We start from the raw sequence: 13,422 nt of genomic DNA, 5'->3' as shown, positions 1-13,422 counted from the left end.
GTAGCCGTAGCGAAGAAACAATAAAGAAGCTGAGCACATTTGAATTGGATAAAAGATTCAGAGATGGACGAGATGATGTAATGGATGGTTCCAGAAACGGATAATCAAATAAAACAAAATGTAATACGTAAAATTATCTATAACGATAAATGTAAAATCGATTGCTAAAGAGTTATAAATCAATAGAGAAAAAGTTAGACTAATTATAATTAGATATAAGAAAGAATTCTGCTAAATTCATGTCTCACAGTGCTGTGACAATATGCACACCTCTGACACACATTTGCTTAATGAAAAGAACTTCCTGTTTTGTCCAGAGACTAATTGTCAGTTAGAACTTTGAGGAAAGGTGTTGCGGAAATCCCCTGGTTCGGTTTCCGGACACAAGGGACGTCGTAAATTACCCCATTCCAAGGTATTTCCGACAAGACGTTTAAGAAAACGAAAGAGAGGGCTTTTTGTGTAACTTTTATGCAGTGAACGACTTAAAAGAAGACGCAACCCGTGTCGTTGCCGCATCCAGCGGCCATTGTTTTGGATTATGGCTGTAATGTTTTGATTATTTCACTTATTAGTATTCAAGAAATTCTTATTAAGTTTTAAAATAAATATTTAAAAGACAATTGCTCTTTTCCTTTCATCCAACACGGGTGTTCAGACGTTACAGCCTTATTAAATTGGTGGCAGCGGTAAAGCTAAGAAACTCCATGCAGAGATTACAGACCGTCAGGCTCTGAAAATTCATCTCAAGTTTATGGGACAGTCATTGTCCAAACATTATCAGTGTTTTGCAGATATTACAGACCGTCAGGTTCTGAATTTCAGCTCGAAAAAAGTGAATTCAGTTATTCGTTAAGCAGGTGTGATAAGGAATCCACGAATGTTACGAACATCAGTTCGAAAAAAGTGAATATAGTTATTCGTTAAGCAGGTGAATTAGCAAATCCACGAGAAAAGCCAGAGCGTTGGAAAAAGATTTTCGATCTACTGAATTTCGGCTGTGTCCAGATATCATCAGCAATTTTTATAATTTGTGCGATCGTCTAGTGTCCGAGAAAATTTAGTGCAGCGAAGTGTGTGGGACAGTCATTATCCGAAGAATCATTAGATTATTGTAAATTTGTAGTGTAGTGATAAAAGTGATATGCGAATGGAAATATCATCAGTATTCAATTAGTGCAACAAGTGTCTACAAACCCAGGCGGGTAAGTACCTTGGATTTTTTATATTGAGGCAGTGAAGTAGTTTAATTTAAGTATTTCTGAAAATTAACTGTTCAATCGACGCTGTTTTCTGTAAAACTTAAAAGGAAGGTGTTGTTTGGTTTATTTTTATATAAAGAAGCATAAATTTGAGGTTTGAATCTGTGTTCATAGATAGTTAATAACTGAAAGGTTAAACGTTGTGCTGTTATTAAGCTTATAAAATTGAATGTTTTAAATGTTAATATTTTCAGTAAGGTGTAAAATTTTATTTTAAGAACTGAAAAAAAAATTTTTTTGGTTCTTATTTTAACTGTGTGTGCGAAATCAGTGTTTAATTATGAGCATGTGGATATGTGTTGTTTAATTTATTGTACTTTTGAACGCATATTTTAACATATCTCAAATTTTGATGAAAGTATACGGTATTATATAAGCTTTTGAGCTAACGCAACTGAATTTTAAGTTTGTAAAACGTTTGTAAGGATCCTAAGTTTTACTAACGTTTATTTTATTTTAAATCTTTACTATCACTTCCTATTTTCTACTTCCGGCCAGAATTAAAAGCTTTTACTTATTTATGCAAATTTGTCTTGCTAACGCCAAGTACTTAAGTTGTGGCTTTTTGCCAAGCAAGAGAGAGGAAGGAGTTATTAGAAGCAAGCCGCTGGTCATAGTAGTTTTACTCGTTTGCTGGTTGCCTTCAAGGCCAGAGGTTTAATCCTCTTGATAATTTTAAACGTATCGTAGTTTTAGCAGCTCTCTGTACTACATACGGCTTTTTGTTAATTAACGGCCAATCTTAAAGTAGGCACTTGTATATTAATCCAAAGTTAGTTTAGTTAGAGTTTTAGTTAATATTTTTATATTCTTACGTTCAGACCACAAGTGGTTGGTCTCTGTATTCCGAAGTCCGGAAATCTCTGTAAAGATAGAAAAATAAAGGGTTTCGTATACCCTTCCTGTGTGTATTGTCTACTTCACAAATTATTGAACATAGCTTGAGTAAGCTCCCTGTTCTGAGTCAGGACAGTTCATGTTTCCAAAGCAAGTAAAGAGGAATACAAGTCCTGATACGTTAACAGTATTTGTAATCCAAAGCTCTCAAGTAACAAATTATAATGTGCATATTATGGTGTAAATTGTTTTGCATTTGTGTTTAGATCTATAGAATATGTTGTAAAAAAAATTAAGGGTTCAATTTTACTCTCTCTTTGTGAAAATAATATTTGTTTAAAGCAATCTTATAGATAGGTAGTGTGAGGGAGCTAAAATTGTTAGGTTGTTATCATAATTTTGGCTTATATCATGGCATTCTTAGCAAAAGTTAGGAAAGAGGATCTTGAAACCTTGGCTGAAGAGTTAGAGGAAAGAAGTCAGCCCTGAACTTAGGATATTGGATTTAAGACAGCTGATTATGGGAAATGAACCCTATGAGAAGGAACTAGTGAAAGGCTTGTTAGATAATATCATTTCAACGAGGCTCGAGAGAGAGTAAAAGGAGCTGGAAAGAATTAGGAAGAAAGAAGAAGAAAGGCAAGAAAGATTTAGGATAGAAGAAGTAGAGAAGCAGGATAGAATTAGGAAGGAAGAAGAGATGCAGGAAAGAATTAGGAGAGAAGAAGCAGAGAGGCAGGATAGAATTAGGAGAGAAGAAATGGAGTTTGAATTATCGAAATTAAGATTACTAGCCGCTAACGGAAATGACTCTGTAAATGGTGGGAATGAAGAAAATGGACTTAAGCCGTTACGATCTGGAAAAAAAAAAATGATTACAAAATTTGATCCCGAAGAGAACGATATTAGTTTGTATCTAGTTATGTTTAAGCGCCAAGCAAAGCGTGCGAATCTTCACCAATCAGAATGGGTTTCTGTTTTATTGACAATTTTGACATCTGACACAGTTCAGCTGATTATGCGAGAGCCAGAGCAGCAGACTTATGACTACGATTACGTAAAGGAGATATTGCTTAAAAGGTTTAAGCTTAGTCCAGAAAAATTTCGCATCAAATTTACGGAATCCCAGAGAAACACCCAAAACACTTGGAGAGATTTTGTTTTCGAATTAAGAAATTATTTTGAAGAATGGATTGCAAGTTTGGAAGTTACAGATTTTGAACTTTTAAAGGATCTCATGATAACAGACTAAATGAAGCGTCGTGTAAATGTCGAAGTGCGGCAGCATTTTATTGACGAAAGGTCGAAGATAACGACTCCAGATAAATTAGCAGAAATGCTAGAAAAGTATGAAAATGTACATGAACCCCGGAAGAAGATCTCTCCTTTTCATAGTTCGGAATCACAAAGGGGCAATAAAAATCATTCAAATTCAAGACAGTCGCAAAAGTATCACCTGTCTGGAGGGGAAGTTAGGCATACCTCTGAAAAAAAGGAAAATCTCCGAAATCAGAATGAGCGCCAATTTGATATAAGAAGGCCACTTAAGTGTTATTCTTGTGGATCAACCGAACACTTAAGGTCTCAATGCCCGGAAGTTAAAAAGGATTTCAAATCTCCAGTTATTGTAAATAGAGTCCAGGAGATGGAAGAAGATTGTTTATCCCCATACCTAATGATGGCTAAAGTGAACGGGTTCGATCTCCCAGTTTTGAGAGATACCGGATCATGCATTGACATAATGTGCAACAAATGCATAACTCCTTCGATGTTGCCGGGCGAAATTATTTGCCTAAAACAACCGTTTGATGCCGCTTCAACTTGCTTACCTTTAGCACAAGTCAAAATAGAAGGGGAGTTTGGACGAATAATAACAAAGGCAGCGGTCATTCGTAACGAGTTGGACGAGGGGCGGTATGTCCTAGGGAATCGGACCGCAGCAAAATTAGAAGCAGATCAACTCGATAAACTTTCCTTTCAAGTAAAAACGATGGGTACTCGATCTCCGAAACTCCGTCAGTTGAAGAACGCAATCGGGGGAAGTTATCAGCAGGAGTCTGAAAGCGAACCCTCAGGTGAAAATTCTCCCTGCATTATCGAAAGGAGTATCGTTTTGTCCCAAACAAAAGGGATGAAGAAGACCAATTTCGCTCTGCCTGAAACAGGGGTGAACGAACTGTCAATGCTTACAATTGACAAGACGCAGTTAGTTGATTTAGAAAAGAAAAATGACGTTGTAAAACCAACTTTCGATCTAGTCGCTTTAGACATCAAAGCAACTCTTTGGGAAATGTTTACAAATTAGGGTTTTCCCTTTCGGTTCGGCACGAACAAGAAACTGTAGATATGCCAAATGATGTTTCGTACCAACTAGATTCGGTAGGTTTGCAAATGCCTAAAAATTCCATAAGAGAATTGCCCAAGACATCGAGTAGTGTAAATTTACCTGGGAAAGTAGAAGAACCCCCAGTTCATCATTTATCTATGTTAGTGCCTTATACTGAAGGGTTAAAAGGGAGTAAATATAACTACTTCATGAATGATGTAAATCCAACTTGTAATGAAGTACTTTTTTTTTATGTTGATGCCAAATTAAATGTGCATATTTATTTTGAAGTCAAGTGTAGTAGTTCTGGACCAGTTGTGGAGTTACCTTTGAGAGATTATCACAAACTGAAAATTAAATATCTGCAATGTTTTTCTTTTCAGCCTGGCTAGATATATAATTAATATTAGACTTAAAAATGTATATTATATATTACATATTTCAGAAAACTGTAAGCTCTATATTGTGTGTGAATGACTAAGATTAGTTCTTAGTATTAATTTGTTTATATGTTTATTTACTGCCTTCAATATAGGTTCTTGTTGTGTTATCCTAGGTACTTATCCCAGCGTTGTGAAAAAAAATATTAGTGTTAAAATTTATTAATTAGTGTTTACTCTTTGAGAACTTGCTGTGGTAAAGGGTACGAGGAATTGGAGTTCTGTTGCTCTTTTCCTTTCATCCAACACGGGTGTTCAGACGTTACAGTGCCCTTAACCAGAAAAGTGATTACTCAAATCATGAGGCCTATTCATCTGATTTAGCTCCCTGTGGTTTCTCATTACTTCCATGCTTAAAACATTCGCTGAAAGGAGGAAGAACTTTCTAATATTCCTAATATCAGAATAAATATAAGACGGCTGAACGGATCACAGTTTTCAAGCGCCAAAGCAATAAATAGCCCAACCCTGAACAGAACTACGTACAAAAATAACTATAGCGTTTATGGCTGTCATAGAATGACGGTAAAGCGGAGAGAAGGCTAAGGCCTAATTTCGCATGAGTACGGTGCGGGTAGTCAACAGTATTCCAGAAAACGAATTTCAACCTTTCATCTAGAAATGAGAACGACACTTCCGTCAGTTGTATTTTGGAGTGAAATATTTTGAAGGCGACAATATTCACTAACCAATCCACACGCTTGTTTTTTTAGATGCATTCCGGAAGTTAAATGTCCATACTATTTATTAACAGATAGGATAAGTATAATTGAAGGTATTAACGGATAATACCTATATAATGAAGGTATAATGAATTGAAGGTATTAACGGATAATACCTTCAATTATACTTATTGAATATTAGTTACAATTTCCAATTCTTAGGTGCGGTGGGCGCATTTTTTTCTTAAACTTGTGAAGTTTAAATAACTTACGGCGCAAACTTTAATTTTGACGTCATCTAACAAAGTCCCAGCAAGAAATATAGTTTTTAAAGATAGAAACCATTTTGCGAATTTTGTCACTTCGTACATCACCAGAAAGGTAAGAATCATTATACGGCATGAGAGGTATATCTTTAATATTTATTGATGAATATGTTTTGTCTGATAAATACATACCAATTAGAATTAAAAATTCTTTTCACGTCACTGACACTTGCTGTCTTTTAAAGAACAAATGCTAAATAAGCAAACAATGCATATAAAAAAATGCAGTGCAAGGTACTCGATTGATGGTGTTAAAAAATCTGTTAATTACAGTCAAGTTATCAATATTAAAAAATTACCAGTTGGATAAATTTAAATTAAACACATTTTAATTTATACGAATTAGATATTATTATATTATAAAAAATAAGTAAAGATTTAATTTGTTAGGATGGATTTAATTTGTTTGGAAGGCATATCTTGCTTTATAATAGTTCAATTTATTAAGGAATTACAAATAGCTTCCTTTTAAAAGGTAAATTAAAGATCTTCTGTTTTATTGAACGGTAGCATGATGGGGAATCTATGAGGCCACGCCAAAGATAAATAAAAAAGAAAACCTTATCCTCCGCGCAGTGGCAAAACTTTCTAAGGGGAGTAGCATATAAAATATACGTATGAAAGATAAGGAATGCAATGATCCAAAAATTTTGGACACTCCGCTCGAGAATTTTCTAACGCTAAAAAAAATAATACTTCAGTTATCCAGACACGGATGAATTAATTACCTCTGACCTGAGGCCAATGACTTATTCTGCTTGTACCTCTAATTTGAAACTTAAAGTTAGCATTCCATGTTCCCACGCTTAAACTGACAGAACCAACCGTGATTAACAATTTTCTGTGATTTTCAAGTGATTCCCATTTTCTTATTCCTAGCTCTAAGATGGAAGGATTCTACAAAAACAACTCCAACGTAAACAAAATTCTGTAAAAGAGTGCCTCAGAAAAATTTCAAAAAGGGCACTCAAGAGCTCAAACAATGAGACACCATCCGAACTTTCTGGAGGAGGGTATGCAGTCTTATTCCCCTTATTCCAAGTTTCAAACTATATTTCACGGTCCATCATTCCAATGTCAACAGCTCCAACAAAGTGCGAACTAAATGCGGTAGTGGTTTTAAAAGACTACGGTAAAAAAAAAACAAAGGGGGGGGGGGAGAAAATAGCAACAAAAAGGAATCCTCAGGACTCAAAGAGAATGAAAGGATGGTTTTTGGAAGACTTCTGACCCACAAGGCCGGACGTAATAGACGTTCTTACAAAGGTGCTATTAGCCTGAAGATTCAATACACTTGTAGCCGTAATTACATCCCCAGTTGGGTTTTTATACTCCAATAATAGCTTGGACGCGAATACAGCCCAGCCAATAGCGTCTGCCTGTTTCGGCAGAGGAACTGTACCACCCTATACTTAAGAGTTCGGAACAGGATTCTGAAAGCGCTGATGATGTGGAATGGGCTTAAGGGAAAGTGCCATATTCTCTTATCCAGATGTCGATATCAAATAATACGCCGCCATCGACAAGAAACGCATTTAATGCATTATTTTTTTTTCATTGATAGATGAGTTGCCTGTTTTTCTAATATGAGGCATTTAAATTTCTGCGTATTACAATGCATACATCAAACTAAACCAGAGATTCCTAACCCTTTTTCTTGCATCGACCCCTTTTAAATAATCAATTTTCTTCGTCAATCCCTATAGCATTCAATATAATCATAACATAAATAATTGCACATAAATAACTTAGAGATAGCAATCGGTTTAAGAATATGAACCGAAGTTTTGAAAAAATATTTCTTAGATTTAAATTTAATTATTTTTTGTGTTGTTTTTTTTTTTTTTTTTCAATTTTACTTTCGCAAATAAATTTTCAAAAACAAAATCACTGCTTCTAGTTGCACAAAAGTTCGATTTTAATTAACTGATGTATTCACGCAATTTTTTAATATCTTACATAAAATATCGCAGCTGAATTTTTAAATCATCTCGTTTAAAAATATTCCATTTGTTTCTTGTTTTCCTTTCTAGTGTTGCGTTCTCCGATTTTTTTTATTGTATTTTCTTGTATTCTTGCATTTTACTTTTTTATATTGCACGCATTGCATAAAAATGTATATGATTTAAATATAAATATTAAATAATTATAGTATATTTTTTCTCTTACATTATTTTATATGATTTCTTTCTTTTAATTTTTTTAGAGTTTAAATCAGATTATGTAATAATTAGCGAATTATTTCTTCAGTTTAGGAAACGAAAAGAATTGTTTTTGTATGAATATACTAGTGTGTATGAAGGCTTAACATAAGCATTTTGTGAGTTGTAGAAATTTGCGTTACTTTATGTTAGGTTTAATTAATAGACGTCAATAAATGTTTTCACGTTAGAAATATTTACAGCTATTCTTTAAATTCTTAATGTCGCCATACTGCACAGCTAACCAACGCATTTAACATTTAGGTGGCCTGGAAAATAGCCGATTCTCAAAGCACTGCCATTCGAACGTGGCATAAGTTCGTTAATTTTCCTTTCAGAGAATAACTAGTATAACTGCTTAACAAAGTAAGATATTTAAAAGTAAAAAACGTACTATTTAATAATTTACGTTTTTATTTTATGTTCTGAACAATACATGCTAATAATATAATTTAAAATTTGTTTACTTCATGTAATTTATGACGCATTTATTACATATTCACTCGATAATGGTTAAAGACATTTGCAACATTATTGCTACGAAAAATATTTCTTATGCCGTATATTACATAACAGACACAGAATAAGAATAACCATTTGCATGCATCTCAGTAAAGAATTACTCATTATTCATTTACTTAAGCAGTTATTTCATTTTAAATATTGCAACAGGTAACTCAGTCATCGCAAATTAAGAACAACCAATCTGTAACATAGTATAGAAGATAAACAGTTAAGATTTCTGGGCTAAATTTACAATTATTTAATAATTTAGCTTCTCAAGTATCGTAATTACAGATTAGAACACTGAATGACCACACCAGTACGTAAACAACGACTAAAATATTGTTTCATAAATAATAATGCATTCCTTTCACCAAACTAAAATGTAATTATAAAGTTCCTGCAGTTTGAAAGAACGAGCATTAATGACCACGGCCCAATATTTCTTACAAATATAAATTTTACTTCTACATATTCCTCAATGAATGACTCTTACCAGTTCTTATCCTTAACATGCTGGATTTAATATTATTACCTACACAAAATTGTAGATGGCTTCACGCCTAAATGTGCCTCCTTGCAGTAAAGATAATAACAAAATAATCCCTCAAAACCGTTGTACAGGACTTGCTCAGAGTTTACGTAACTACATCTATACGCTGTTTTTTCTGTTTGTTATTTAATTAATTAGCACACTTTTGGTAAGAATGCCATAAACGACGGCGAAAAAATACATTGCTAGTCACTATTAAAGTCAGCCGGATTAAGTACTAAAAAATTTAAATTCATGATTGGATCTTCGAAAGCGAATATCTGACTAAGAATACTCTCTTTTTACCGACAAAATAATTTTCGAATTAACAAAAATTCTTATAGGCTAAAATTCTGATAGGCTAAAATTTTGATCATTCATGATAAAATAAGTTTGTACTGAATATTGACGATGGTTTATCTATTAGGATAATTATGTATCTTTTTTTTTCCCATAACAATGAAACTGGGAAGCGCCAAGGTATAAATTTGTGAGACAGGATTAGCAGAGCCATAAAGTGTTTTGTTCAGGCGATGTTTTGTCGTCTTAGCTTCTTTTCCTTCCCCAGCCACTCACCTCCCGTCTTTGGGAAATACTTTTGCAGCGAAATGTCGCCTAATAGATAAGACTGATGAAACTAAGAGCACAGAATTAGTCTATTATTATTTATTATTTTTTTTCAAAATTTCAAGTTTAAATCATGTAAAATTTCATTCTTATTAAATAAAGATTTCATAGTTGTTTTGATTTATGATTCTTTTTACAACTGCGTACTTAAAAAGGCGTTTTGAGAAAATGCATTAGACAGAGAATATGTGTTCATTTAACCTTTGAACTCATGTGTTCAAAGGTTAATTGCAGACACATCATTATCATAAAAATCCGTCTCGATATTGAGGTTGAGAAGTCCTAACGTAATTTCGTAATTTGAATTTTTATCATCAAGAGTAAAATTCCAGTACAGTACAAGAGCTTCATTAGTAACTGGGGAAGGGACTTTCTTTTAGACAGTTTGATGAAGTATGTGACATAGTTTGCCGATATTTGAATCCAGTTATTATAAAGACAGCAATAGGGCGAAGTGCGTTCACATGACAGATGGCATCTGAATAGACACAAAAGAGTTTGTTACTTTCCTATCAGAAAAACAAGATTTTTCCTTCTTTTGCGAAAATGGTAGATTTTAGTGGACGAAGAAACACAGCAAGTCTGATAGCTTTATAATAATAAAGCAAGAAAGAATTAAATCGACACTGGAAAGAATGCCTCATAAAAAATTACCACTTTGTTAACCGTAAAATATTTTACAATTAAAATTAATTTGAAACATTTTCCTCTGCTTTGGATTAATAAAATGGAACAAAATAATAGCAATTTTTCCCTTTTTTATTTTATGAAAAGTTATGATGTAAGAAACTTCGTGCAGTGAGATTAATGTCCAATAGAGAAAAAAGAAGAAGAAGCAGTCTTTGCCAGAATAGCTTACTTATTTTTCTTTCATGCACTTATTTACACACTCATCAACCACATAATAATACATTCCTTTCTTAAAAGAAATATACTGAAATAAAAATATGTACTTAAGATATTTACACTCGGCTTACAGTATGCAACAGTTAAGTCCCAGATACGCATGCAATCTTCATACTTTCAAACAATTTTTTTTCCACCTACATGGTAATCCTAACAATTTTTTTTGGTTGCTTGACTCTTCTTATTAACTTTCCTAAAATTTGTTGTTAATGAATTTAGGAATATTTAAGCGAAAAAACATAGAATCATTTAGAAAATCCAAAGTTATAGCGCGAGTTATTTACTAAATAGTAGCAACAGTAGTACAGGCCCTCAAGAGCAGTTGCAGCACTATACCGAAAGAAATAAACAAGTGTAGTGCGCGCAACTGCTACTCATCGAACTCAGCTCATTTTCCAAACAAATACTGTATACCAAACGAAAATTTTCACGTCCAAACAAGGCGCCATATTTGAAAGCGGTCGTATGCCGAGGTACCACTGTATACGCTTGTGAGCGCAATAAATGTAATAATATTCTCTGTATAGCCTTATCTGTACATACTAACATAAAATATATTGATTTTTATATTATGGAAAGCTAATTTAATGTGAAAAGCAAGAAAGAATATAAGAAACAGATTCTACTCGCATTTCTAGACTCTCTCTCCCCTTTTTTTTTCACGCCTTTCGACTTTGCAAGGACAACACAGTATGATGAAATGCTTCTGCACCATTAAACAAGTCATAAACTTTGTTCATCATGCGAAAATTTACGAAACTCTTGAATTAAAATTATTTTTCAATGGAATTTGTCGTTTCTGCTCCTTTTCAAAATTTTAATTCTAAATCAGGAAGAGAAGAGAGGACAAGTTATCCTTGAGAAAAACAAGATTTAAAATGCCGTAATGCGCGAATGATAGATATTTCGCAATGAAGAAGCAATGGGCGACCGACCGTCGAAGACTGACTCTCACTAATTGAACCGCAATTTATACAAAAGCAATCCAACAGAAAAAATATTACGACATTGCCTCTGACAGCGCGGCTTCAATAGGAAATGAACACCTACCTTGATTGCGAACGACTTTGAATTCCCGATTATAGTCGTTGAGTGTTTCTCTTAAATGTCTGTTCTCGATTTCCAAATCTTGGATTCGCATGGTGCGCTGCAGAAGCACTTGGTAGTGTTCGAGGGCGGGAACAGGATCTGAAAAAAAATTTTTCCTAAATTGAAATTGGCATAAAATTATTAATTTCTACAAAAAAAAAAAACATATTTCAGATATCTTACTTCTTCATGAATAAAATTCTGGGATTTTTTTCAATTCTGAGATGCACTTTTTACTTCCTTGTTCGAAGTAAAAAGGAAGTACTGTAATCGAGAAAAATTTTGGTTATAATAATATCGACAGAAATATCTCTTTTGGCCGTTCCCGAACTCATTTTTTAGGGTGACAGCTATATTTTAGGGCTATATTTTAGCGATTTTTTAGGGTGACAGCTATATGTACGGACAGAATAAAACACTGTTTCACAAAACGTTTTGTAAAATGGATTTAAATGGATTTAAAATGGATTTTTGGGACGTCTGTACGTATGTATGTATCTCGCGTAACTCGTAAAATTTTGTATTTTATTCCACTGCTCTTTCACATTCTTCCAGAGTCCATCCAATGTTTTGGGATGCCGCTAATAAGAGCTTGTTTTAAGAGTCTAAATGCACAGTAATCCATAGGGGACAAATCAGGGGACTTGGGTGGGGATGCGTTTAGAGAGAATAGCTTCAATTCCAGTTTCATTTCTCATTTTTTCAAAAAAAATAGAGTCCTAGTTTAGAGGTAAAAAATTGATCATATTTGGAGACGTACCCTGATGGAACTTAACACAGTGAAGATTGTCCGGATAAAGAGATGGAATTTCTTCTTTAAAAATAGGTGTTAAAACATATTTCTAATACTAATCCGAATTAATTTTGACATTTTTTTCTACTTTCCTTATTTTACGTTTTCCGTTATAAAAGAATCCAGTAATAACATATGAAGTCTTTTTTACACTTTGCTTCATCAATTATAACTCTATATTTCCACTTTTGAAATAATTTTCATACAGCAATCTGCACATAGTCTTACGCTGAGAAACATTGTTTCGGCATTAGGCGATGAACATCATGTATTTTTGTTTTGATTAGCTTTAAATCAGATTTTATAATTTTTTCACAGTTCCTATAAAGATATTTAAAGATTCTGAAATAGCTTTTTGGGGGGTGCTGGATTTTCTTTTAAAATGTGAGATGCGACTTTAGATTGAATAAGAGCTGTTCGTACCTTTGTGAGGCATGCATTTTTTGCCCTTTTCCCAGTCAGATGTAAACTTCGACATTTCGTTCCTTTCATATTAATTATGTCAAATATTTTACGTGTAGAAATATTAAAACCCTGTTTTTCACATCTTTTTTAAAATAATTTAGAGTATTTGTCTTCGGACAGCGCAAAAATATAGCCTTAGATCCATTGTTCACTTTTCAGCGACATTTTAAAGAAAAGAATATTTTAATACTGCACACTATAATTAAACCTTATTCCAATTTGACGCCAGTCACGCTTGTATTTTAAACTTAATACCTAAATTCATGAAAAAATTCAAAATCGTTACGAAAACGTGTAAACACCCTCTGTATATACCTAACTCCTTAACCGGCTTAAAAGTCCGCCTTTATTTTCATAATCGTTGTTCATAGTCATATACTTTCAGTTGCAGAAGTGTTTTAAATGCTGGAATTGACCAGAATATTTAATTTCAAAATTTGCAACAATTTTTT

General features: G+C 33.4%; 1 protein-coding gene across 3 annotated transcripts in view; it reads right to left on the bottom strand.

Annotated features, from left to right (window-relative positions):
* Positions 1 to 13,422, bottom strand: part of LOC118201335 (homeobox protein cut-like) — a 433,633-nt gene that overhangs the window by 180,403 nt on the left and 239,808 nt on the right. For 2 of the 3 annotated variants that reach the window (XM_085815283.1, XM_085815284.1), the window contains exon 2: positions 11,674 to 11,811. In XM_085815283.1, coding sequence (XP_085671409.1) covers positions 11,674 to 11,764 — 91 coding nt within the window. In that variant the 5' untranslated portion in view covers positions 11,765 to 11,811. Of the gene's footprint in view, positions 1 to 11,673; positions 11,813 to 13,422 lie in introns of those variants that run through there. The other variant, XM_085815285.1, reaches the window with a different exon arrangement.

The sequence above is a fragment of the Stegodyphus dumicola genome, chromosome 4 (genome assembly GCF_044657685.1).
Source record: "Stegodyphus dumicola isolate Sdum_Otavi_A_Nest chromosome 4, ASM4465768v1".
In the NCBI taxonomy this organism is placed as follows: Eukaryota; Metazoa; Arthropoda; class Arachnida; order Araneae; family Eresidae; genus Stegodyphus; species Stegodyphus dumicola.
The sequence above is the reverse complement of the archived record's forward strand: the minus strand, read 5'-3'. Positions and strand labels throughout refer to the sequence as shown.